General features: G+C 42.7%; 2 protein-coding genes across 6 annotated transcripts in view; both read left to right on the top strand.

Annotated features, from left to right (window-relative positions):
- dnpep (aspartyl aminopeptidase) overlaps positions 1 to 1,265 on the top strand; it is a 31,859-nt gene extending 30,594 nt beyond the window's left edge. For 3 of the 5 annotated variants that reach the window (XM_083634022.1, XM_083634021.1, XM_083634023.1), the window contains exon 15: positions 759 to 1,264. In XM_083634022.1, the coding sequence (XP_083490148.1) occupies positions 759 to 809 (51 nt within the window). In that variant the 3' untranslated portion in view covers positions 810 to 1,264. Of the gene's footprint in view, positions 1 to 758 lie in introns of all 5 variants that reach the window. The other 2 variants (XM_083634019.1, XM_083634020.1) reach the window with 1 other exon arrangement.
- Positions 1,266 to 2,385: 1,120 nt separating this feature from the next.
- Positions 2,386 to 26,707, top strand: part of LOC310773157 (receptor-type tyrosine-protein phosphatase-like N) — a gene marked incomplete at both ends in the record, with an annotated part of 60,464 nt that continues 36,142 nt past the window's right edge. The window contains 9 exons of the mRNA XM_083633067.1: positions 2,386 to 2,461; positions 13,671 to 13,721; positions 17,351 to 17,461; positions 18,111 to 18,207; positions 18,372 to 18,519; positions 20,948 to 21,323; positions 24,033 to 24,167; positions 24,543 to 24,577; positions 25,028 to 25,257. Coding sequence (XP_083489193.1) covers positions 2,386 to 2,461; positions 13,671 to 13,721; positions 17,351 to 17,461; positions 18,111 to 18,207; positions 18,372 to 18,519; positions 20,948 to 21,323; positions 24,033 to 24,167; positions 24,543 to 24,577; positions 25,028 to 25,257 — 1,259 coding nt within the window. The remainder of the gene's footprint in view (positions 2,462 to 13,670; positions 13,722 to 17,350; positions 17,462 to 18,110; positions 18,208 to 18,371; positions 18,520 to 20,947; positions 21,324 to 24,032; positions 24,168 to 24,542; positions 24,578 to 25,027; positions 25,258 to 26,707) is intronic.

Raw genomic sequence — 26,707 nt, 5'->3', positions numbered from 1 at the left:
AGCCAGGCTGCCAGGGAGCCAAAATTATGAGTTGTCACAAGTGAAGGAGCAAATGTTACATTACATTACATGATTTTCATGTCAAATACAAGTCTGATGAAGGATCTCATGCCTTGGGATGCGATTTTGCACCACATAACCATGTGTCCCAGATTTTTATGATCATTATTATTATTATCATCATCATCATCATAATATCATCATCATCATCATCTAGCAATGTCTCTGACATATATGATCTCTCTAGGTCAGGAGTATCTTTCATTTCTCCTGACTGTGCGCTGCAGCTTTGAGCCTTGTACTTCGTACTGTTAGCTGTAATGTTGATGATTGAGGATTTTAAGATCATTCAGCTGTTATTCTCACTGTAATTTGCGCCCAATGTTTAATAATGTGCATAACAGAATGTGATAGTGTTGATCTCAGACTTGATCAGAATCGTTTCAGATGAGTCTAACTTGTGTATGTACAGTACAGTATGTGTGACACACACACACACACACACATCTTCCCACTCACTATCACACTTACTCATCTCCTCTGTCATTTCATTTTGTGCGTCAGGGCTTTCACCATCCTCCTCCTTGTTGAGCTTTTTCATTGAGATTTCCAACTCTGCAGTATCTTGTAATGTAAATTAGATTTTGTCTTTTTTTTGTGAGATGGTGAGATGTTTTCTTTCTCTTTTATAATCCCCTTGGGGTTTTCGTGTGTTTTATCACTTGTGAACCAGTTTCCCGTCTGCTTACGTTCTGCAGGGTTTCTTTGAGCTGTTCCCCACAGTGAGGAGCATGGTGACTGTGGACTAGAGCTGAGGATTCAACATGAAACATTACGAAGATGTCACGGATGCAAAGCAAGGAGGGAAAAATTACGTTTTCAAGAATATTCTACTTTCAACAGAGATCGACGCGAAGAAGGCCGTTGATGTATTTTGACTTCAGGGGTAGCACAAATGTCTGTTGAAAATGGCATCCTTTTTTTAAACTGTGCTTTCATTCTCTGTTGCTCTGTTGTGAGTAATCTTGATAACATCTGGCTTTAATAATAAAACAAGAACATCGGGTTTAAAATTGGAGAAGACACTATGAGCAAGAGATTTTTGAATAACTCCATCCAGTTTCACAAGCAGTATTCTTCATTGAGCTCGCATCTCAAAAGAAAAATCTTTATAATGCCCTCATGCATTCAGATGATCATCTCATACAAATGCATATTACACTGTACACAAGCAATTCATCTTTCTTTTGAAATGAAATTGTTTAGAAAATAATAAAATGTTGAATTAAGATTCCCTGAGTCGGCATGTGGGTTTGTAATGTTGTTGCCTCTTCCTCGCTGACAAAACAAAGCTAATGGCCAGTTTAGTGCTGGAGGCCTTGTGTCAAATATGATCCAGGAGAAGGGAAGGGTTGTGTCAAATATGATCCAGGAGAAGGGAAGGGTTGTGTCAAATATGATCCAGGAGAAGGGAAGGGTTGTGTCAAATATGATCCAGGAGAAGGGAAGGGTTGTGTCAAATATGATCCAGGAAAGGGGAAGGTTGGTGTCAAATATGATCCAGGAGAAGGGAAGGGTTGTGTCAAATATGATCCAGGAGAAGGGAAGGCTTGCTGTGATTGCACTTGCCTTATTGGCGCCACGTGCTGGAGGAGAGCCCACTGTAATGTAATGTTACTGACTATAATGCAGCGTAAGGAGCTGGTTGCTGCCTGCCAACTGTCCAAACAGTTCTGGCAGAGCAAGATGGTGCTTTAGGTTCATGGCCACATCATGATGGAACTGCAGGAAGGAATTGGAGATGGGACTCGCCACAATGCAGAAAATATCAAATCTCATTCAGTCATCAAATATTTTCTTAGAAGTGAAGAATCTCAGTGAGGGAGAAATTATCCCACTGGTTTGGAGTGCAAATAATTGTCTGTCTTGGAACTAGGCAGATCTAAAGAAAAACTATTAAAGATACATTTTCTGAAGAATAGTTGTGAAGCTGAAGTATTTCAAATGTATTGTCAAGTTGAAGTAATTGAAGCAGTAGTAATGCAAGTACTGTAGTTTTAAGTAGTACTATTATATATATATATATATATATATACACACATATATCTGTGTGTGTGTGTGTATATATATACAGTATATATATTATACACCTGTCTGACTTCTTCAGATTGATATTTTTTGCAGTGTGGCGCCTCCTGTGGCCCGGGTTTTCCATTCAGCCCTTTCCTCTCTCTCCTCCACACTACTGCTCCTACACACACAGCCCCCCTCCCCCTCTTTCTCTCTCTGTGTGTGTCTCCCTCCCTCCCTCAGAGCAGAGCAGTAGCTTGTTGGGCATGGAGAGCTGGTAAGAGGCGGCTCAGCTCGGCTCTGTGTGGATGTACCATGAAGTCTGCAGGGCTGTGGGCAGCGCTGTGCTTCATCACCGTGGCTCATCAGCTGGGGACGGCCGCCAGATACGGTAAGACAACCGGCCACTCATGGAGACTAGTGCAGCTTAATTCACCTTATAATGAACTGCCTGCCTCCGTCAATCACGAACACAACCACTGTGATATTCTTGCAGTGTTCCTATATGGCTGTGATAGTTTATAGTGAGCTTGTTGCACTTTGGTTATTTGGTGTTAGGTGTTTTTAACTGTGGTGTGATGATTTTAACATTTATAAGGATATTGTATAACATACAGTTTTTTCTGTAGTTCTGTACTTTTCTATAGGATTTCTATAGTTTTTCTCTCTCTTATAAGTGGGTGACGTGGATGAAAAACAACCCAGACTTTCAATAATAACTACATGAAAACCACACTTAATAACCCCACTACTATAGGGAGTTGCTCCCTTCAGAATTGCATGTTAAAATAACACTTAACTTAATCATCATAGATATGTTTACTATTTTGCTGGGGTATTCATATAGCATCTTCCGTACATGAATGATATTGATTTTTCATGTGTGATGAGTGTGTAATGAGAGACCATACATCAACCATACATTAATTTCTTATGTATTTATTTATTTGTTTGTTTATTTACTTATTTATTTATTTATTTTTGCATTATCTCCTTGGCTGCTTCATTCATCTGTCTGATCTGTTTACACACCAGTGCAAAATTGCATCACTGATGTAATTTGCTTGACCGTGGTTGGCTGGCTCAGATGTCTGGCTGTTGGCATGAATCACTGTTCACTGCAATAACAAACGCAAAGAGTGGAGAGAGAGAGAGAGAGAGAGCCGCCCAAAACAGGAAGACATTTTTTTTTCTTTTTTTTTTGCATTTGTTTGAGTGTTGATTTGCGCCTGAAAGGAGGCTGAGTGTGATCATCTGATGGGGGAGAAACAAGTGAGTCATACATCCTCTTTGTTGCAGCAGTGAGCAAACAGTTCCCTTTAGGATATAAGGAAATGAACTGCAGGCTATAGTCAGTTTTAGAAGGCTACTATACAGATATTGGAGCAAAACCCTAAGTAAGTAAATACATATAGGAATATTATGATATTATACCATAGCAGGTATAAATATACCATAATCTTTATCTTTTCTTTATCTTTATTGTTTATTGAAGCAGGGACAGTACACAATATATTGCACCAGAGATAGCTAAAAGCTAATTTGCATCTGTAGTCCCTGGGCACACAGAGTCCTGTGCGCACACAATACATATCAAATACAGAAATTAAAGGAAAATCCTAATGTCTAAACAATCAAGATACATGACAAAAAATGATACTTACTATTAGCAAGATACAACATATACAATGCGCCTAACAGTAAAAATAGAACATAGAGGTAGATAGCAATCCACTAAAATCGCACATTGGCAAATGGTAAAAAATAAATAACATAGCACAGAAAGAGACAGTATATGAGGCCACACCAATGACTATAGCTGGCCGCAGGACTGACCCTCTCTCAGCCACTTCTTAATGGAGGATTTAAAACCTCTGAGGGTACTACAGCCCTTAATTACTGCTGGCAGGGTGTTCCACAGCATGCCCGCCTTAACCGTGAATGCAGATTGACTATGTACTATGAGATAATTATAAACTCGGTATTGCATAATGAACATATTTGAACACAGTATAAGTCCTATATGAATATTATGCTATATTTTTCAATATTATAGGACTACCTTAGGAATATTGCTATAATATAGGGAGTAAATAACGTCATAAAGTGTCAGAAGGTCACATTAAACTCATTCCCTATATTATAGAAATATTATTTTGATACCATAGGAGCTAGACTCTAGCTCCTATGGTATCACTATAGTACTGGGATGATGCATATGTCCCATCCCAGTCACAGACATGACTCACGACTGACCCCTAAGCTCCATCTGGTCGCAGTATTTATAATCTCCTGCCCTCTTCGTGCACTTGAACTACACACAGTCCTGTTCAGTGTTTCAGCACCACGGACAGCGACAAGCTCCGTCTTCCTGATACCACCAGTTGAATGCTGCCAGGAACTGTTAAATGTGACTACGAACCACCAATCTCCTAAAATAACCTTATATTTACATCAGTTGACATGAAATCAACCCCTAATTCTTAATTAATGAAGAAATTAAGGATATTTTGGGGATACAAGTAAAGAGGTTTCATACGGTAGTGTATGAATATTGCGAGAAAAGAGAAAAGAAAAATGGATTTGGTGACACCAGGCAAGCACATCACCTTATAACAAAAACAATTACTATAGCTTAGTCCCATAAAATTCCTATAGGGACTTGTATTATATAGACCTTTACAGTACTTGGTGTATGGTGTTTTTTATCTCCTATGACATACCTCAGTCTCCTGTTGTGGGGGATTACCTCAGAGAGTTTGTGTCTGGGGTGTGAGGAGTCTGCCATGATTTTCCGAGACCGCAATATAAATAATAGCAACATTTTGACTTGAAACTAGTGCAGATTAACTATTAATTAGTGCTGACAATTAACTAGTGCAGTGCCCGTTCGCCCCGCTGCTGGATAGAGTGCTGTTCACCTCATTCAAAGTTAATTCATATTTAACGTCCAAATTGCAAAGTGCCAATTCCACCATATAGGCTATACATACCACCACTACGTTGGCCTATGCTAGTCATGCAGCTAGCTCCGGTAGCCAGCTAGCTTCCTTCCAGCTTTGCCTGTACAGAAGCTTTCCCTTTAAAGTGCCAGTAGACAATTCATTTCACATATGTCCATACCACCAAAAGTAAGTTAGTTCTTCATCTTATACCACTCTCTGCTGCACTTCCGTCACTCTGGTTTTTGACGTTGTCACGTGCTTTTGTCCCGGTCAACCAGTCAGAGCCCTGACTGAGGGGCACTGTCTCGGCGGCGCCATGTTTAGTCAAAATTTATTAATTTTGAAAGTGTTGTGTGTCCAAATTTCACCGAATTCAACACTGCACTTCCTCTGCTTTCCAGCAACAAACTCGCCAAGTGTAAAGTCGATCGGATGAACGGCTGTCGAGATACATGTATGCGATAAACATACAGGCATACAGACAGAGAGTCCTGCCTTTAGTAGAGAGATGATTCCCCCCCTTCTAAAGACTTTCCTCCTGTACTGCTCAGCCTTCTAAAGACTTTCCTCCTGTACTGCTCAGCCTGGTAAATACTTTCCTCCTGTACTGCTCAGCCTTGTAAAGACTTTCCTCCTGTACTGCTCAGCCTGGTAAATACTTTCCTCCTGTACTGCTCAGCCTTGTAAAGACTTTCCTCCTGTACTGCTCAGCCTTGTAAAGACTTTCCTCCTGTACTGCTCAGCCTGGTAAATACTTTCCTCCTGTACTGCTCAGCCTTGTAAAGACTTTCCTCCTGTACTGCTCAGCCTTGTAAAGACTTTCCTCCTGTACTGCTCAGCCTTGTAAAGACACTCCTCCTGTAGTGCTCAGCCTTGTAAAGACTTTCCTCCTGTACTGCTCAGCCTTGTAAAGACTCTCCTCCTGTAGTGCTCAGCCTTGTAAAGACTCTCCTCCTGTACTGCTCAGCCTTGTAAAGACTCTCCTCCTGTAGTGCTCAGCCTTGTAAAGACGCTCCTCCTGTACTGCTCAGCCTTGTAAAGACGCTCCTCCTGTACTGCTCAGCCTTGTAAAGACGCTCCTCCTGTACTGCTCAGCCTTGTAAAGACGCTCCTCCTGTACTGCTCAGCCTTGTAAAGACGCTCCTCCTGTACTGCTCAGCCTTGTAAAGACGCTCCTCCTGTACTGCTCAGCCTTGTAAAGACTCTCCTCCTGTACTGCTCAGCCTTGTAAAGATGCTCCTCCTGTACTGCTCAGCCTTGTAAAGATGCTCCTCCTGTACTGCTCAGCCTTGTAAAGACTTTCCTCCTGTACTGCTCAGCCTTGTAAAGACTCTCCTCCTGTACTGCTCAGCCTTGTAAAGATGCTCCTCCTGTACTGCTCAGCCTTGTAACGACTTTCCTCCTGTACTACTCAGCCTTGTAAAAATGCTCCTGTAGTGCTCAGCCTTGTAAAGACACTCCTCCTGTAGTGCTCAGCCTTGTAAAGACACTCCTCCTGTAGTGCTCAGCCTTGTAAAGACGCTCCTGTACTGCTCAGCCTTGTAAAGACGCTCCTCCTGTACTGCTCAGCCTTGTAAAGAGTATCCTCCTGTACTGCTCAGCCTTGTAAAGAGTATTCTCCTGTACTGCTCAGCCTTGTAAAGACACTCCTCCTGTACTGCTCAGCCTTGTAAAGACTCTCCTCCTGTAGTGCTCAGCCTTGTAAAGATGCTCCTCCTGTAGTGCTCAGCCTTGTAAAGACTCTCCTCCTGTACTGCTCAGCCTTGTAAAGATGCTCCTCCTGTACTGCTCAGCCTTGTAAAGTCTCTTCTCCTGTACTGCTCAGCCTTGTAAAGTATCCTCTTCTGTACTGCTCAGCCTTGTATAGTCTCCTCTTCTGGACTGCTCAGCCTTGTAAAGACTTTCCTCCTGTACTGCTCAGCCTTGTAAAGACTTTCCTCCTGTACTGCTCAGCCTTGTAAAGTATCTCCTTCTGTACTGCTCAGCCTTGTAAAGTATCTCCTTCTGTACTGTTCAGCCTTGTAAAGTCTCACCTCCTGAACTGCTCAGTGCTGCACGTTGCAGTGTGACTTGGTGTCATACACATCTACATCAGCCTGTAATCCCTCGACACCGCTCCGCCCCGCAGCTCCGCTCCGGCTGACTCATCCATGAAGACCTCTCGTGCTCACAAAGCAAATGCCAGCACCACTATCAAACTGCTATTGAATAGAATTTGGCAGGCGGTTAATAATGAATGATAAAAGCAAAGCACAGATACATATCATAATGGGAATTTTGTGAATTGACTGAAGCGATGAGTCATTGTAGTTTTCATTTTCTAACCTCTTCCACACAAATCAAGGTGGATTATGATGATAATACTATTAACATTATTAGACCCATATATCATGCTAATATTGACCAATCATGTCATCCATCTATGATGTGATGAAGGTTCCTCCTGACCACAGCTACAGAAAAACCTGCAAGTGACATTTCATTTGTTAATTTAGTTGTCCACTTGTTTGGAAGTTCATTCTTCATTACAGGCCTAATGAATCCCATATTAGGTACAATTGCTTTGTACCATACCTGAGTCAGATTGCCCCACTCCCCCGCCGCTCAGTTTTCACATAAGTAATGTTGTTGCGTACCCCAGGCCAGTACACTTTCAGGCCAGTACACTTCAGAGACTTTCACATCAGTAATGTTGTTCTGTACCCCAGGCCAGTACACTTTCAGGCCAGTACACTTCAGAGACTTTCACATCAGGGACCAGGCCAGTACACTTCAGAGACTTTCACATCAGGGACCAGGCCAGTACACTTCGGAGGCTTTCACATCAGGGACCCGGGCCCAGATCCAAGTACACTTGACTCCATAATCCAGTTTACTGTCCCAAAAAGGCATGCTGCAGTCTTGAAATCATATTTTTGGGGGGATGAATTTACAAGGTTGTTTATATTGATCAATTATGAAAATGGGAATTTCTCACCCTGGAAGGAACCCAAACCTGTTTGACCTGAGATCCACATTCAGAGAGTTAGATGCTTTTGGCTGTATGCTGCTCTCCTACACAGACAAGACCACACCTACTGAGTTTCCCAGTGGAAAACAAAATGGTGCCGATGCTGTACCATAATAACCATAACCATATACGGCCAGAAGATGGAAAAACGCTATTATGGGAGAGGCAGACGAGACTTCCACACCCCGCCACAGGAAAAACCTACTCACTCAAATTAGTTTTAGCTCAAAAATTAAATTGCCTGTCTGAGAGAGAGAGAGAGTGGAAGACATTTAAAGCCCAGAGAGGGTCCTGCAGTTTCAGGCAGCCGCCTTCGGTTTGAATCGCCTTATGGGTTTTTTCCTGCTGAAATTGAATCAGGAGAGAGAGATCTGCCTTACTGCACGGTTTGCCTCTATGTTTCACATCTGCGATCGTGGCACAAAATGAACTTTGTGAAATGTGTCGCTTTAGCCGATGTAATCTCTTTAAAATAGAAAAGACAAAGGTTGGCTGACTGCAAATGTGGCTAGTAGACTTGCCAATAAATCTATTAGCATTTTGCTGGTAGGCTAGCTAGTATTCGGTTGGTTGAAAGTAACAATGAACCACATTCTGAGAGCATCCATAATTTGATGCATTTCCTTTTGAAATATGATGTAGGGGTGGGGTGTAACGCAGGGAGCAATCAAAAGTCTAAACCAATGGGAAATAAGTTAGGTAGAGAAAGGCAGTTTTATTTGATGGGAGAGGCAGAGGGCGGGACTACCAGCCCCAAGTCAAACCTCCGCAGTTTTGGTGACAGAGCCTTCTCCATGGCACTTTCCAGGCTCTGGAACTCCCTCCCCCCTGATATCAGAGAATCAGAGTCCCTCACAGTTTTTCAATCCCGTCTCAAGACCCATCTTTTCTCTTCCGCCTTCTCTTGAGTCCCCCCCACCTATCCCTGTGTGTCTGTGTCATGTTTGTCCATTGTTTGTTGCACTATTGTTGTCGCCTTAGTGTTTTAGTGTATAGTGTAAAGCGTCTGTTTGAGTCCTTGAAAAGTGCTATATAAGTCTCATGTATTATTATTTTTTAATCCCTTAAACATTGCACCTTACAGGTACCAATCTCTGCAATACTAAGACTTCAATATTGAAGAGATACTTCTATACATCACATATCTGAGCTAATGTACTGTAATGTACACTACATTTGGCAGTTGTCACGGTGTGTTGAAGGAATTGGCCAGTTAATTAGTCAGTCTGCTCATTAAACTGGCAATTACACCCCAAAATCTCATAATCAGTGGATAATCTTGTCTACTGGAAGAGGTGAGTGATTGCCGGGCGACTGACGGGCAACCGTTGGAGGCCTGGAGGTTCAGCAGAGTCTGAAGGACAGACACTTTATAAGAAGACAGGGATGTCCCTTAGTTCAGACAGACAGACAGACAGGTCAGAGAGGAGATAAGCGAAGCAGAAAGATAAGGAGGGAGGGAGAGAGGGATGAGTCATTGTGGGACGGACGAATGGCGGACGCTCTATGTTTAGCACATCTGCAACCGTCTCTCCCTTCTCATTTAATGGATATTCCCTTTCTGATAGCCGCAACACAGGCGGCTTCGTCTCAGTCTGTCTGACTGTAGCTGCACTATAGACAAGAGTTCATGTAAAAACACAGGCAGGTTCGTCTTGGTCTGTCTGACTAGCTGCACTATAGACAAGAGTTCATGTAAAAACACAGGCGGCTTTGTCTCGGTCTGTCTGACTGTAACTGCACTATAGACAAGAGTTCATGTAAAAACGCAGGTGGCTTCGTCAGTCTGTCTGACTGTAGCTGCACTATAGACAAGAGTTCATGTAAAAATACACCTGCCCTGTCAGTCTAAATCACAAACTGGGGCTGTCACAGAGACGAGTTCCCCACGCTCTTTCCATAAAGCCCACCAGCTTTGATATCTGTTGGCTAGTTGTTGATATTATAACAATATTGTGGCTTTAAACTAACATTTTTCAGAGATGTGGGCAGACTGTCATGGCGGAATAACTGTTTCCGTATTTCCGCAGACAAAGAGTTGAACAAAGTGAGAACAGACACAGAGAGAACAGCGCTGCAGTCATTATGCTGCAGTGGAATAATAAGTGGAACAAGATATTAGCTTCAGCGCAAATGATGACGTGCGTTGATAAAGCACACGCACATGTATGTTTTCATAGAACATCAACGGTTGTACAGGTAGGAAAAACTGACTGGAGGGTGGCTTTAACCAAGTTGTTTTAGTTGCCTAACCATAACCCTAACACAAGATTGGTTACGGTCTCATGGCGTCAAAAATGATGAAAAAGGGGTGCCCAGTGCGTTACAAAGTGACACTAAGGAGGGTCCTGCCCAAACGTCAGTATGTTGAGGTGGGAGTGAGAAGGGCTTGGCCTTACATGTGAGGCATTTAGCCGGTGCTTTGATACAGACCCACTTGTCATTAGTGCCACAGCAGAATGCCTCGACCCTCACTCACTGTCAGTGCAAGCAGCCAAGCTCGTCCAAGCATAGAGCCAAGGTGTCCTGACAATGTCCCTGCTGCTACACTGTGAGAGAAGAGAGAACTGCCAGGGGCCAGGGCGAAGGAAAGCAACAGATAAGAGCTAAAGGAGAGAAATACAAGGCATTTTTCAAGAGTGGAGAAGGAAGATGGCAGAGGGGATGTGACAGTACATTCTGAGAATAAAGTAGTGTTAGGGAATAGTGTTCTTGGAGAATAGAGTCAGTGATAGAAATTGTGATAAAATATGAAGTTTAAAGGCCGGCTTTTCCGTGGGGGATATGAATATATATTAAATCTCACGCCCCTAAGGTTTTCGAATCCGTTGAAATTTTTGAAATTGGAGGTTTACTCACAGAGATATCAACCGAAATCCACTCTGTGTGTGGGGGGGGGGGGGGGGGGTGGTGGGGGGGAGGTGCGGGTGCGGGGACTCGAAATACTACATTTCCCACAATGCACTGGGCTCGTGTGGCCTTCGTTTTCAGGCCCACCCCTCAGGCATTTGGCTGATATCAAACTCCAGTAGGTGGCGGTAATGCACATATATGTTTGTCAACCGCCATAAAACTCAAAGAAGAAGAAGAAGAAGGCTTCGACAATAAAACATACAGAGAAGAAGAAATAAATCGAAAATAAAATTGCCTCCAAATTGCACCAAATTTAAACGGTAGTATATATGTCGGGAGATGTCTTCATAAAAAAAAATTCATGCATTTTAAGGCATTTTCGTAGGAGTTACGCGCATCTGATGTTGTAACTATTTTCTGTAAAAATGTGTAAAAACGGGTACATTGCTCAGCGTTGATTTCGTTACTTCAACCCACCTACTACTAGATGTAAAATTTGACGAGCTTTCCAATGCCGCCAGTCCCGTGTCTGTCCGTGCTTCCGTTCCCGAGATTGGTCTCTTTGAAAGGAACTATGGGAAGCTAATATTAGCTACAGCAGGCTAGGCGGTTGAAAAAGATGGCTGCCTTTTCGTTTTTGTTGAAGACCTCTGAAGGGGCGTGGAGGACCTCTAGAGGCGGGACCATGGCTCACAACAGTTGTAGTTCATAGGTGCACGACTTCCGCAAGGCGGACTTGGGCCAGATGACGCGAAACGCGTCGGCTGGCCCAAAAAATATGTGAGAGATGCTTGATATCTCTGGGAGTGAAGCTCCAATTTCAAAAATTTCAACGGATTCGAAAACCTTAGGGGCGTGAGATTTAATATATATTCATATCCCCCACGGTAAAGCCTTCCTTTAATTTAATTAATTTACTGTGATGAAACATAGAAGATATATCCTGTAATAAGAATGTGTGCGAGTGAGCAGAATTGTGTTCGGACACAGCTATGCCATTTGTGTGATCAGGCTGAATCTTTCAGGAAGGGTAAACAGCACCCCTGCGGGTGGGCAAAAATGGCTAATTAGTGTCCAAAATGACTCAAGACAGATTCAGCACCATGGAGAGCTCCAGAGTTGAGGAGTCACAGATGAGCCGATTTGTAACCAGCCAGTGAAGTGAACTATGAAAACCCTCTGGTGAGAGAGAGCAGAGGCTGCATGCCAACTCTGTGAGCGAGGCCTGACTAAATGTCACACACGGACGGGTATTCCGCTAGTTATAAAAGAAAAAACAGTGATAATAAAATACAATAAGAAAAACAGAAGAAGAGATCATTACTCATTTGAAAAACATTATTGAATTTCAAAATAAAAGTCCTATAAGTGCCTTTTTTTAACTGATATTCATGGCTTGTGGTTGGAAATAATATGGTAAATAAAACATGGCAGCTAAAATAATGATAGAATTCAAGGAGAAAAACTGAAATTAAATCAAAATGACCAGCTAAGAATGTGGATGAGAGAATCCAAATGGCGACAGAAACAACATGATGGAAATGGCAGATGCACAAGAACCATGAAATGACAAGGAGGGGGAAAAATCTATTGTAATATGTCTATTGAAGTATGCCTGTTGTTTCCTACCAGTCTACCTACATGTATGTATCTTGGAGGAGCATGGTAATATGATTCAAATGATCACAGATAACCTGGATACATAAATGATTGGCAGGATTACGTAAATCCTTAACGAAAACTCAACTCAAACACGTGTAAACAAACAGAAGGGAGCGTGCGGCTTCACATCTGGTATTGTTTACAGCCTCGCAACAGATTGGAAGCTGGCAAAAGGTCAGCTGTGAGTGACACACACACATACATACATACACACACACACACATACATACACACACACACACACACATACACACACACACACACACATTTCAGAGATGCTTAGCAACACAATGGCAGGTTAACATCCAACAAGACAAAAAAAAGATGAGTTTGGCTCTAGGGGAATAAACATAAATCAAGTGGAGAGATCTGCTTTATTTGAAGATTTGTTCATCCGAGGTCGAGGTCATTCCTGAAACAATTGAAACGACATTGTACACAAGTCAAATTCTCAGATGTTCTCACTTGTTGGTACCAGACCAAATGAATTGTTCAGATGGATATTTCTTGCAGTGTGGATTTCCAGACACAAAGCACTGTCAATATTTGAGTAATCATTGCATTGCATTGTATCAGCACACGGTTAATCTGGTTAGCACACAGCAGGAGACTGAAGCTGATCAAAGCCACAGCTGGTGGTGAACAGTAAGGCAGCCTGCAGGTCATTTTCAATACTGATACCAGTTCTGATCCAATAACAGCTCTGAAAACAGTGTGATGGAAATCAGATTTAGCTGATTCATGCAATAAATAAAAAATATCCATAAACCTCAAGAAAATAGGTTCTCACCTCAATAATTCAACAGTTTGTCATTTTTTGATAACTTTCAATACCTTTTGATACCTTGATATTATTACTGAAATGGTGCTGCATGAAATTAACCTCCTGACAAATTAATACGGTAATAATGTATTTTGGTATAGCACTTGTTTAAAACAAATGTTACGGACATAGAAAAGTCAAGTCTCAGGATTTGGATAATGAAACATGCATTTTTCACACACTCATAAATCCTTGATGTGTGCAATGGCTTTCTAGAAGTCTACACCAGGCATGAGCAGACACTGCAGAGACTGGATGAGCTCAACTAAAACTCCATATTTCAAATGTCTCTTTTCTGTTTTTGCAGGCTGTCTGTTTGAAAAGAGGCTCTGTCCGAGAGATCAGCTGTGCTCCGATGGTGAGTACTGAGTAGTATACTGCACAGCTCTTCATTCCTATTGCTTTAAGTGTCTATGTGTGAGTGAGCAAATTGTGTTTGGCCACAGCTATGCATTTTACATGTGATCAGGCTGAATCTTTCAGGAAGTGTAAATTGAATTAGGTAATTAGGGCCGACTAAATAGGCAAACATCGCTAATTAGTGGTCCAAATGAGTCAACACAGGTTCAGCACCATGGAGAGTTCCAGTCGTTAGCTACTGACGGAGCTCAGCTGAGTGGAGGAAGACAGCTGAGCGAAGTTTGAGGCAGCCGGGGAAGTGGACTATGAAAACCCTCTGGGGAGAGGAGAGGCTGTATGCCAACTCTGTGAGCAAGGAATAAGTGAGGGAGTGAGTTGAGTGAATGACTCACTCTCAATGGCTGCGCAGCACGACACACTGGACGGGTATTCCGCTAGTTATCTATAGATTCCCATGACAAGTTCTGCACTAAACTTTTAGCATCGGCAAAGACTAAATACTAATCCAGTTTAACTTTTACTGAGATTTTTAGATTATGTATAAATAAAAATACAATAAAAAGCCATTGATGGAGCCTCAGTGTGCGGACTTTATCTTTTTGTTATAGTTACCTTTTGTCCAGCACCTGTACGTTTTTTTGGATGTGCGCATAATTGTCTTTTTCATCTTTAGATTATGACCATTACTTTAGGATAGGAGGAATATGATAATTATTTCCCATTTAAAGAGAAATGACAGCTTTGAGTCTTATCTAAACCCTATTCTCACAGACGACCTATTCAAATGTAAGCCACACTTTGGGGTGTGGCTCCAAACATTCATCATTTTAAAATGACCTCCGACTCCACATAAATAATGTTGCATTCAGGTCTCATGTGAAAAAGCAAAAGAACAGGATGACATCTCATTCCTACAACTTGGATGTGTTCCCATGCAAGCCTGCTTGTAACATCCAAAATATGTTTTATATATGAATTTAAAAACAACCTTAAACTAAAGCAGACATTACTCGCTTTTCATGAGAAGAGTTGATTGTATTTGCTGCTTGCATTTACAAGCTTCCCCAATTTGGTTTGCCAGTAAATATCAGAGATACCACATGAGGATAATGGTCCAATTGACTTTGAGTTAGGCAGGATTTGGATTTGGTTGGAGAGTTTAGAGAAACTGCCACCTGCTGCCACTCATTGGCTTCAGAATTCCCAGTGATTTTGTCTGCTTGGCGTGAACGCAGCACAAGGCAACAATAAACAGCCACAGTGGGCTGCTGTCATGTCTCCTCTCCATCACGCTGTCATCCTGGCTGAGGGCTTAGGTCACGCGCTCGCTGGCTGTCAAGACCCTGCTTATCCCACAGTGTCACTATGCCTCCATCCTGCCTGTTCAAACACCATGGGGATGTCATTGCAAGTGTGTGTGTGTGTGTGTGTGTGTGTGTGTGCGTGTGCGTGTGCGTGTGCGTGTGCGTGTGCGTGCGTGTGTGTGTGTGTGTGGCTCAGCCTGCAGAGACGACTGCATTATTGATGCCGGCGTGTTTCTTTGTCCGCTGCCAAGAATGTTTTGTTCCCTGCCTTCAGACAGGAGAACATTTTGGGGAACAGGAGGAGATGTTCACAAGAGTAGAGAGGAGGGCTTGCTGTAAAGAGTTTAGGAGAGGTGGGGGGGGGGGGGGGGGTCATGTTGGTGTGTGTGTGTGTGTGTGTGTGTGTGTGTGTGTGTGTGTGTGTGTGTGTGTGTGTGTGTGTGTGTGTGTGTGTGTGTGTGTGTGTGTGTGTGTGTGTGTGCATGCCTAGTGTAAAATGAGATATTTCTCTCTGTCGAGAGAGAGATGGAGGGAGAGGAAAAGAGAGTGTGAAAGAGAGAGCGACAGAAACGGAGAGAAAAGTGAGAGAGAAAGAGAGAGTGCAACGTAAACAAGGTCTCCCTCCGTCAGCCGCTCTCGGCCAATTGCGGCTCGCCTTCACTGTCTCTATGACAACAGTGACATCACTTGCCTGACGACTGTGTGTCTCCCTCGTGTGTGTGTGTGTGTGTGTGTGTGTGTGTGTGTGTGTGTGCATGTGTGTGTGTGTGTGTGTGTGTGTGTGTGTGTGTGTATGTGTGTGTGTGTGTGTGTTTGATGAGAGATGGGAGATAAAGAGGTGATGACTCACCCGAGACCCACTCACTCTCCTGTTACACACATCAGCACACGCGTGTGTGTGTGTGTGTGTGTGTGTGTGTGTGTGTGTGTGTGTGTGTGTGTGTGTGTGTGTGTGTGTGTGTGTGTGTGTGTGTGTGTGTGTGTGTGTGTGTGTGTGTGTGTGTGTGTGTGTGTGTGTGTGATGGTCCAATAGCTTGAATAGCAGGCATGTTTTTCCCCTTCCATTTGAACCCATATAAGTCCAGTGTGGAAGTTTTTATTTTTATTCATCAGCTTTGATAGACTTCCTGAAATTAATAATACAGAGGAGATAGGCTTATGATGGCTTCATGTGCCAGTGAGCAGCCTCCGTCCGAATTCATGGGTGGGCGTGGCTCCTCCCCTATCCAGTTATTTTAATACATCCATGGAATACCCGAGGACCCGACAAGGCCTGGTCTGGGTCCGACATTTATCGGGTCTGTACGGGTCCGGGTCTTAACTTTCTAATAATAGATGGGTGCAATCGGGTGCGGTCACACATTTCCTGGGTCCATTAGGGTCCGGGTCCATCGTGTTGGACCCGTGAAGACCTTTACTCTGTGGTCAATAAAGATCCCATCGGCACTCTTCACAAGAGTATAGGGGTGTAACCCCTGAGTATAGGGGTGTAACCCCTGAGTATAGGGGTGTAACCCCTGAGTATAGGGGTGTAACCCCTGAGTATAGGGGTGTAACCCCTGAGTATAGGGGTGTAACCTCGGTGCCCTGGCTAAATTCCCACACAAACCTTCCTTCCATCATGGCCACCTAATCATCCCTTGATTGCTAATTGGCTCTTTCAGTCCTCTACTCTCCACTGTGATAGCTGATGTGTGGTGAGCATTCTGCTTCAAACTGGCTGCTGTGTAGTCTGGTTAAAACCATCCTAATTCGTGATCTCACATTCTGCTTTGCTCTATGTATCAGTCTGGACTCAATCCATCCACAGTCATTTCAGTGGGTGTGAGTACTCGCCTTGACAGATAACTCCTTCAGCCAACCAGCTTCGCCAAATCCAGTCCTTCAGCCAATCAGAGTCCGATCCAGTCAAATCCAAATCCACTCGGAAGAACCGCAAAAACGTATTTTCTGCTGATAAACTCCGCTGGTGCATACTCATGTTCTTGTTTAATTATTGTTATTGAGTCTATTTCTGCAATAACTGTACTTATGGCTGTGTAAACTCGACGAACGTTGACATTACTGCTCGTTGCTTTGTGAGCCGGAAAGCCATGGGAGCAGCCATGACTGCCCAGCAGCCCCCATGATTGGCCAATTAGGATGTCAATGAGGCAGGTTGCTGATTGGCCCGTGCACCATGGGCTGGAGGCCAGACGCTCCCGCAGAACCAAACAAAATGTATGTGAGTTCAGGTGACTGGATGCTTTACCAGGCAAGCTGCCGTGCATCACCCAGGTGGATGCTACACAGCGGTAAAGCTGACTGCTCCTTTCTCCTACAGACGGTCTGTTCGGTCAGTGCCTGCCTCCTCACCAGGAGCCGGTCCAGTTCCGGGTGACCGGCCCTGTCCTGCACAAACTACAGGACGTCCTCAGAGAGCTGCTGATGAAAGGTAAGCCACCAGGTAACCAGCTCTGTGCACCAGATAACCTGCTCTGAATTCCTGCAAAATATGTTTACAGTTTTCAGATATACTTCTGATTTTGTAATGATACAAAGCTGGTTAAAAATCGGTCTCCAGGGAATGTCAGTATATGTAACAGCCTGAAAAGTGACCATGATCTGATGTACAGTGTGTGTGTGGTGTGTGTGTGTGTGTGTGTGTGTGTGTGTGTGTGTGTGTGTGTGTCTGTGGGTGTGTGTGTGTGTGTGTGTGTGTGTGTGTGTGTATGCGTGCGTGCGTGCGTGCGTCCGTGCGTGCGTGTTTGTGTGTGCATGTGCATGTGCATGTGTGCATGCGTGCGTGTGCCCTGATATACCTATATTCATAGTGCAGCAAGTAAGCTATGTTAACTGTCCCACTGTTACCGTGGCAACAGGGACATAAGAGGTCAGTCTTGTCGGTTGTCTTCGTTAAATATTTACAGTTGACATTTCATTTTAGGCATTTTGTTGACTCTCCACCCTGAAAGTGAGCTTGAATTGCTCTTCACCAACATTACTGTAAAGGTTACCTCCAGGGAAGGTAGAAAAGTATTTATTTGTTGTTGGGATATTTTACAATGATGTCTGATGTTTTTGTCGCCCCGACGGCTGTGCAGATCTGACTTGGCATGATGACATCACCCAGCAGATCATTGACCAAGAGCTGAGTCACATTCCTCACCTCGGCCCATCCTCCAAACTGCCAACCAAAAGGTAAGAAAAATACGGAATACGGAATACACGGAATGAAGAGAAAAACATACAAATGTAAAGAGAAAAACAATCTACTGTAGCCTATATAGTCTACACTACAGAATTTTGAAATAGTAATCCTCCTCCAATCAAAATAAAGATAGTCCTCCCATCTCGTTTCCCAGGTCCTCCAGGTCTGGGAGGGTCCGGGGGGCAGAGGAGGCGGCCGACCCTGAGCTGATGCAACAGTACCTGGACTACATGGTGCTGGACCCTCCCCGCTCCTCCGTGCACATGCAGACTCCCCTGCTGGACCCCTACACCTACCGCCAGGTGGGGGAACACACACTGTGGACAGGATACAGCAGGGATGGACAATATTTCCAAATTAAAAAATGTACAATACGTATCGTGGGGCAGAAGAATTAATTGCGATATTACCAAATTTAACATTTTAAATTAACATTTTATTCTGCTGTAGTAATCACAAATGAGACGCTTGACCATCATAGTTTCAAAAGCTCTCCATCCATATTATATTATTGTCAGTTTGTAAAGACATTTTTTTATTGTTTTTTACATCCTAGCGAGCCCATGCCATCGCTGGAGAGGATTTGTGTCTCAGAAATAAATTTCTGCACACAAATTCTGCACATTCAGACATAATTCTGTACAGTCTGACTTATTTATTACATCGTATCATGAACCCCACATTTCGTATAGTTTCCAGAAAAGTCCCACCTCCCCAATGATCCGATTGGACAATAGAGAGAAAGAATTAACCCAATCTTTCATATAGTTTCCGGAGAACTCCTAGCCTGGTAAACCAGCCGGTCACGTGAACTCACGTTTCATTTCGTTCTTCGTCCCCGTCTGGCCTGAAGCCTTCACAACAGTCTTTTGCAGTGGGCGGAAGTTGGGCGGGTGTACTTGCCTTGACAGATAACTCCTTCAGCCAATCAGCGTTGGATCGAGTCAAACACAAATCCACTTGGGAGAATGGCAAAAACATATTTTCCGCCCAGAAACTCCGCTGTTGCATACTCCTGTATTTGTTTAATTGTTGTTATTTAGTCTATTTCTGCAATAACTGCACTTTATGGTTGATTAAACTAGACGAACATTGACATTACTCCTCGAGGCAGACAGGCAAGGAGGTGGCCATTACTGTTTTGCTAGCGACATTCTGATTGGCTGGTTACGATGTCAGTTACGAGGCGGGTCGCTGATTGGCTCGTCCGCTTTGCAGTTTGTGCAGAAAGCCCTCCCAGAGTTGAGGCTGGATGGTCCCGCAGAACCAAATGAAATGTGAGTTCACGTGACCGGCTGGTTTACCAGGCTAGAGAACTCCCACCTCTCCATCGATCCGATTGGACAATAGAGAGAGAGAGAGAGAGACCCAGACTAATGATGCGCTAAATCACTGATTCTCAACCTTTATATCTCACCTTCAGTCCACATTAGAGCCACAGGCCAGATTTTTTCTCTCTGACCCAAATCTGAGAATATTTAATTGTTATGATTTTGTCCAGAATACCGACTCCCTGTGTCGGTAGAGAGATAACGGAGAAGTTATGATCAAAATAGTCATTCTTCTACCTTCTCTCACTTAACTTCTTTAACGAAATAATGTTGAAGTTGAACAATTCATCAATTTGCTATGGACCCGCTGGAACCCTCTTAAGGACCCCTGGTGGTCCCTGGACCCCACGTTAAGAACCATTGTTCTAAATGCTGTTTCAGAGCACTGAGATCATTTATTATCTATTCTATGATGTTATTATTATGTCGATGTTTCAGAGGCTTTTCCACACTGACAAGAAGACAATTCTTTATGTCATTTTTTGGCACGATGAAGACCAAATTCTTGGCACGTGGCCAAGTAATGGCAGAGTCATTGATCTACCCCCAACAGATATATGGTGTATGATGATCTCCATTTGATTAATGTCCACAGTGGAATTTTATTATTTCCTTTACAGCACTTACAGCACTAGCTGAGCTAAGCACAAATCCATTGACATTTTACAAATCGGTTAAAGGGATAGTTCAGATTGTTTGAAGTAGGTTTGTATGAGGTAGCCTACTTAATTATCAATAGTCAGTGTATTACCTACAGGAGATGGCAGTTGGAGAAACAGAGAGTAGTACTGGCATGGAAGAAAGCAATGTACTGCTGTGGAGGGGGTCAACAGAAAAAATATATTTTAACCACCTAAAAGAAGGCCCACCAAATCAATATCAATATAAGGGTACACTTTATAACATTTTCAGTACTTTACCGACACAGTTGCACTTAAAGGAACAGCTCTCACCTGTAGTGCTATGTATTTATCCATCTAGAATCTACATCGTTTTGGTGTGAGTTGCCGAGTTTTGGAGATATCGGCTGTGGTGCTCAAAACGCCAAAAAAAAAAAAAATTGAAAAACAACAGCAATGTCTCTTCCCAGAACCATAAAACAGCTGATCTGTGGCATAATAAAGTGATGAAAATGTTCTAAATATAGCATACAAGTGTAAGTATATTGATATTGATTGATTTGTTTAGGGCCTTCCTTTGGGTGGCTAAAATAAGATTTTCTGCTGACCACCTTGTATGATTTTAAAAACATGTGCACCATGTCCTGTAATGTGTGTGTGTGTGTGTGTGTGTGTGTGTGTGTGTGTGTGTGTGTGTGTGTGTGTGTGTGTGTGTGTGTGTGTGTGTGTGTGTGTGTGTGTGTGTGTGTGTGTGTGTGTGTGTGTGTGTGTGTGTGTAGCAGCAGTACGGCTACCAGGAGGAAGAGGAGCGCTCCCTGAACTCCCTGGACGACAGGCGGCCCTCGCCCCTCCTCGCCCCCCCTCCCCGCTCCGGGCCCTGGGGGAATGATCTGGACCGGGACCGCCAGCTCCTCCAGGACCTGCTGTCCCTCTACCTCTCCTCTTTTTCCCCCTCCTCTTCCTCCTCCCTCTCCCACCACAGGGGGGCGGTAGCAGCAGGCCTCCCTGCATCCTCTTCTTCCTCCTCGTCTTTCTTCCCGGAGCTGGACTTTCCGCTGGACTATGGCGCGGACTACATTTCCCAGCAGGCTCAGAGGGAGCAGGAGGAGAAGAAGGAGAAGCAGGGTGACTACGACTCGCTGGCGGAGCTGGATGGTGAGGGTTAAAGTTTGAGTTTGATGCTTTTCAAGTTGTTATTATATTATTACAGAACCCTTTTTTCCCCCTTATCCCTAGCAATTATGGGATCCCTAGCAATTACTGTCATTCCCAATTTATTTAAAAAATAATACATACAATTTATATAGTGCTTTTCACAGCGTCATTTTCATCATTATTATTATTTTCATGTCCACACTGTTCGATTTACAGGTGACCGTTACCAGCTTCCACAGAGGAAAAACAAAAATATTTTATAGCTTTACTGCAGAACATTGTTGTTTTAACCTGATGCTGCCCTCGCGCAGCATCAGGTTGTTATCCTCGCGCGGTCGTGATCTCGCGGATCCAGCTGCCTCGCAAAGTTATTTTTGTTCCAAAAAGGACAATAAATAATGTTGAAAAAACTAGACAGGAAGTCATATTTGCCAACCCTCCCGTTTTTTCCGGGAGACTCCAGATTTTTCTTGCCCTCTTCCGGCTTTCCCTGGCATCACAATTCTCACGTATTTCTCCATTCTCTATTTATCTGGTTTAGGGATGGGCATCGAATTTAGAATTTTCGAATAATCGTTGTTATTATCAAGGTCGACTTTTATTATTGAAAGTCGAAATTCGATTTTTTTTTATTTTTTTTTGTGAGTGAAATGTTGCATTGTCTCCCCTGATTCTAAGTATAGTCGAATCGCTTGGTGCAGCAAGTAAAACAATTTTTATAAGCATTTTAAGCAAGGTTTATGGAAAAATGAATGGCGGATGAAATCCCATGAAGAGGGAGAGGGGGTGACTTTGGCACCCCTTTGGCACTCAGACCTGAGCCTACTAAATATTTAATGAACCACTCATGATTGTCAAAACTGTTTTTTATTTTCGAAAATGTCAGTAACATATATCGAAATTTTTATTTTGTCTGAGGATAAGCCCCTTGAGATGCAGCATCTCGTTTACGAGAGGGTCCTCGAACACAATACATGAAACATTTCAGGAATACAAAACAAAGGTAACATTCAACGAAACAATTAACAAATACACACATAAATGCTCTCCCACCATCCCAAGCATCAATTAATCTATACAGACATCAATACAAACGAGGCTTTCCCACATAGTTAAGTATAGACTATATTATATAGACATATACTAGACACGACATGTTCTTTACTTCAGTGGTGCAATGCTTGTTTGAGCTAAAAATCCACAGCAGAAGCTTGTTCTATTAATTAATAAAGCCTTAGACTTAGAATCAGGGGAGACAATGCAACATTTCACTCAAAAAAAAAAAAAAAAAAAAAAAATTACATTTATTTTTTTTATTTTATTTTTTTAGTCGACTTTGGCCAGCGAATTTCGAATAGTGTTTTTGCTAGAAATGCCCATCCCTAATCTGGTTATCACAACCTGTTTCTGGCACTGTACAGTGTGTATAGACAGCCAAAGTCACACTCACTTCTAGGTTAGGCATGCACATCGAGAGATTTCATCCGTCATTTATTTTCCCATAGACATTTCGTAAAATGCTTATGAAAATAGTTTTACTTCATCAAACCAAATGATTCAGCTTCGGATTTAGATTTTTATTTATTTTTTGGTCTGACTGAAATGTTCTATGGTCTCTCTTGATTGTAAATATAGCTGAATCGCTTGGTTTCATCAAGTTAAAAAAAAATGTATAAGCAATTTACGAAATGTCTATGGGAAAATAAATGTCGGATGAAATCTCTTGCAACCCACAAGTGGGCTTGACTTTGGCTCTCTATAATCCTACTGTTCTCAACAATACAGCTACACCAAGTGTAAACTCAATGAGTGCTGCTCACCTCCACTGCAGAGGCACGGTCACGCTATCTATCTCCTTTTAGAAATCAATTGAGCCTCTCCAGGTGCTGACAGGACTTCATGGTGCATTCCAGTACACCTCGTAAATTCAGAAATCTATAGGCCTACTCGAATGGCCACAGAAGTTGTTTAAAACACGAAAGGTTCTATTTTTTCTTTGTACCATGTTTTCCTTTGTTGAAATACATAGCCTACATCTGTCATTAATTTCTTGTTCTTTCACTACATCATTTTTAATAAATAGATGCTACAATCAAGAGTTTGAAATTTCCATGAAAACATTAATCAAATTGTTATCAGCAAACAGATTAAAGCAGATTAAATCAAATTATCAGCAAACTCTAGCAGACAGTTATCCTGCAGCATTTATTTTCATAAGTAGACGTTAAACTCATACTCATTACTTTGTGTGGTGTTGTGTGGTGTTGTGTTGTGCTGTGTTGTGTTGTGCTGTACTGTGTTGTGCTGTGTTGTGTGGTGTTGCGTTGCGTTGTGTGGTGTTGTGTTGTGCTGTGTTGTGTTGTGCTGTACTGTGTTGTGCTGTGTTGTGTGGTGTTGCGTTGCGTTGTGTGGTGTGGTGTTGTGTTGTGCTGTATTGTGCTGTGTTGTGCTGTGTTGTGTGGTGTTGCGTTGCGTTGTGTGGTGTTGTGTTGTGCTGTATTGTACTGTGTTGTGCTGTGTTGTGTGGTGTTGTGTTGTGCTGTATTGTGTTGTGTTGTGCTGTCTTGTGTGGTGTTGTGTTGTGTTGCGTGGTGTTGTGTTGTGCTGTATTGTGCTGTGTTGTGCTGTGCTGTGCTGTATTGTGCTGTGTTGTGTTGTGTTGTGTTGTTGTGCTGTGTTGTGTGGTGTGGTGTCGTGTTGTGTGTGCAGAACGTTCGCTACAGAGGCTGGCTCTGCTGCTGGATCACTACGGTCTGGACGTGCAGGACTTGTCCCCCGAGCAGCGAGAGGACCTGCCGGCAGCCCTGAAGCAGCTGCAGCTGGAAAGCCTCTACTCTGCCACAGGTCAGCTTTTACAGGCTGCATCATCATGACATCAGCACCAGGGGGCAGGGGCAGAGCTATCAGTTGTTATCACTGAGCTATATTCTGCTCTACCCAACCAGTTAGTAGGGATGGGGCTATCTGCTTATCTCTATACAATTCACAATTCAATAAAACCACAAGATGATGTGATAAAGAAAGGTGCAATGACAACAAACTCTGTACAGATTTATGTTTATTTCTATGGTGCAGATCTTTCCAGCAATGGTATCGGCTCACTAGAATGTAAACAACAATACATCATTTGACTGTTTTTGTTTTATTTATTAAAAAATATATACTGTATATATTTGAAATAGTGAGGATGACGTATATTTGTTTGTCTTTATCATTCAGATAAATTTCAGAACAATGCTGGCGCACGAAAGAAGGTAAGGATGTAATCTCCACATCACATACAGACTTCTTCATGAAAAACTTATAATACAGAAATTGTATTATAATTAATCAGTATTGGCTGAGTGTGTTTCTATTACTCTTTTCACACCGGGATCCAACCAGGGTTATTCCCAGGTTGATTTTGGGTATGAAAGGGTTAACCCAGGTTGCCCGACCCGGGTTGGTGACCCCTCTCTCGAGGTGGGTTGGACAAGGGTTGATTTCTGTGTGAATGGCACTACCCGGGTTGCTATTTGTTATGCTACTATGCTATTGTTATGCATCTCTCTCTTGAGTTGTGACCCAGGTCCTATCTAATTGTCATGACTTGGATTAACCCGTGTTAACTGACTTGATGTGAATTGACAAAAGAAGGGTTGAACATAGGTCAAGTAACCCTGGTCCAACCCTGGTCGTTGGGCCTTCTTTCGTCTCGCCCTCAGATTGCAGAAGGCACAATGACATTCAAGATGGACAAGACTCTGGCGGGGGATGTATCCTCCAGTCCGGCCGCCGCCCATGAAGCCCCGCCCCCTGCGCCCAAGTCCCCTAAACCAGACACCCTCCCAGCTCCTGTCCAGAAGGAGAAAATCCCCGCAGAGGAGAGACTGGGAAAGGAGCCGGCACCTGTCATCAAAGCAGAGGAGTATGGCTACATCGTCACCAACCAAAGGTAAACTCATCCTCCTGCACACATTTCCATCAAACACTATGAGTGTGTTACAAGTTTTTAATGTAAACTCATCCTCCTGCACACGTTTCCATCAAACACTATGAGTGTGTTACAAGTTTTTAATGTAAACTCATCCTCCTGCACACATTTCCATCAAACACTATGAGTGTGTTACAAGTTTTTAATGTAAACTCATCCTCCTGCACACATTTCCATCAAACACTACGAGTGTGTTACAAGTTTTTAATGTAAACTCATCCTCCTGCACACGTTTCCATCAAACACTATGAGTGTGTTACAAGTTTTTAATGTAAACTCATCCTCCTGCACACGTTTCCATCAAACACTACGAGTGTGTTACAAGTTTTTAATGTAAACTCATCCTCCTGCACACATTTCCATCAAACACTATGAGTGTGTTACAAGTTTTTAATGTAAACTCATCCTCCTGCACACATTTCCATCAAACACTATGAGTGTGTTACAAGTTTTTAATGTAAACTCATCCTCCTGCACACATTTCCATCAAACACTATGAGTGTGTTACAAGTTTTTAATGTAAACTCATCCTCCTGCACACATTTCCATCAAACACTATGAGTGTGTTACAAGTTTTTAATGTAAACTCATCCTCCTGCACACATTTCCATCAAACACTATGAGTGTGTTACAAGTTTTTAATGTAAACTCATCCTCCTGCACACATTTCCATCAAACACTATGAGTGTGTTACAAGTTTTTAATGTAAACTCATCCTCCTGCACACATTTCCATCAAACACTATGAGTGTGTTACAAGTTTTTAATGTAAACTCATCCTCCTGCACACATTTCCATCAAACACTATGAGTGTGTTACAAGTTTTTAATGTAAACTCATCCTCCTGCACACATTTCCATCAAACACTATGAGTGTGTTACAAGTTTTTAATGTAAACTCATCCTCCTGCACACGTTTCCATCAAACACTATGAGTGTGTTACATGTTTTTAATGTAAACTCATCCTCCTGCACACATTTCCATCAAACACTATGAGTGTGTTACAAGTTTTTAATGTAAACTCATCCTCCTGCACACGTTTCCATCAAACACTATGAGTGTGTTACAAGTTTTTAATGTAAACTCATCCTCCTGCACACGTTTCCATCAAACACTACGAGTGTGTTACAAGTTTTTAATGTAAACTCATCCTCCTGCACACATTTCCATCAAACACTATGAGTGTGTTACAAGTTTTTAATGTAAACTCATCCTCCTGCACACATTTCCATCAAACACTATGAGTGTGTTACAAGTTTTTAATGTAAACTCATCCTCCTGCACACATTTCCATCAAACACTATGAGTGTGTTACAAGTTTTTAATGTAAACTCATCCTCCTGCACACGTTTCCATCAAACACTATGAGTGTGTTACAAGTTTTTAATGTAAACTCATCCTCCTGCACACAT

Source organism: Poromitra crassiceps (genome assembly GCF_964638095.1).
Source record: "Poromitra crassiceps genome assembly, chromosome: 3".
Classification (NCBI taxonomy): Eukaryota; Metazoa; Chordata; class Actinopteri; order Beryciformes; family Melamphaidae; genus Poromitra; species Poromitra crassiceps.
Note: the sequence above shows the minus strand (reverse complement) of the source record. Positions and strands in the feature narration are given on the sequence as shown.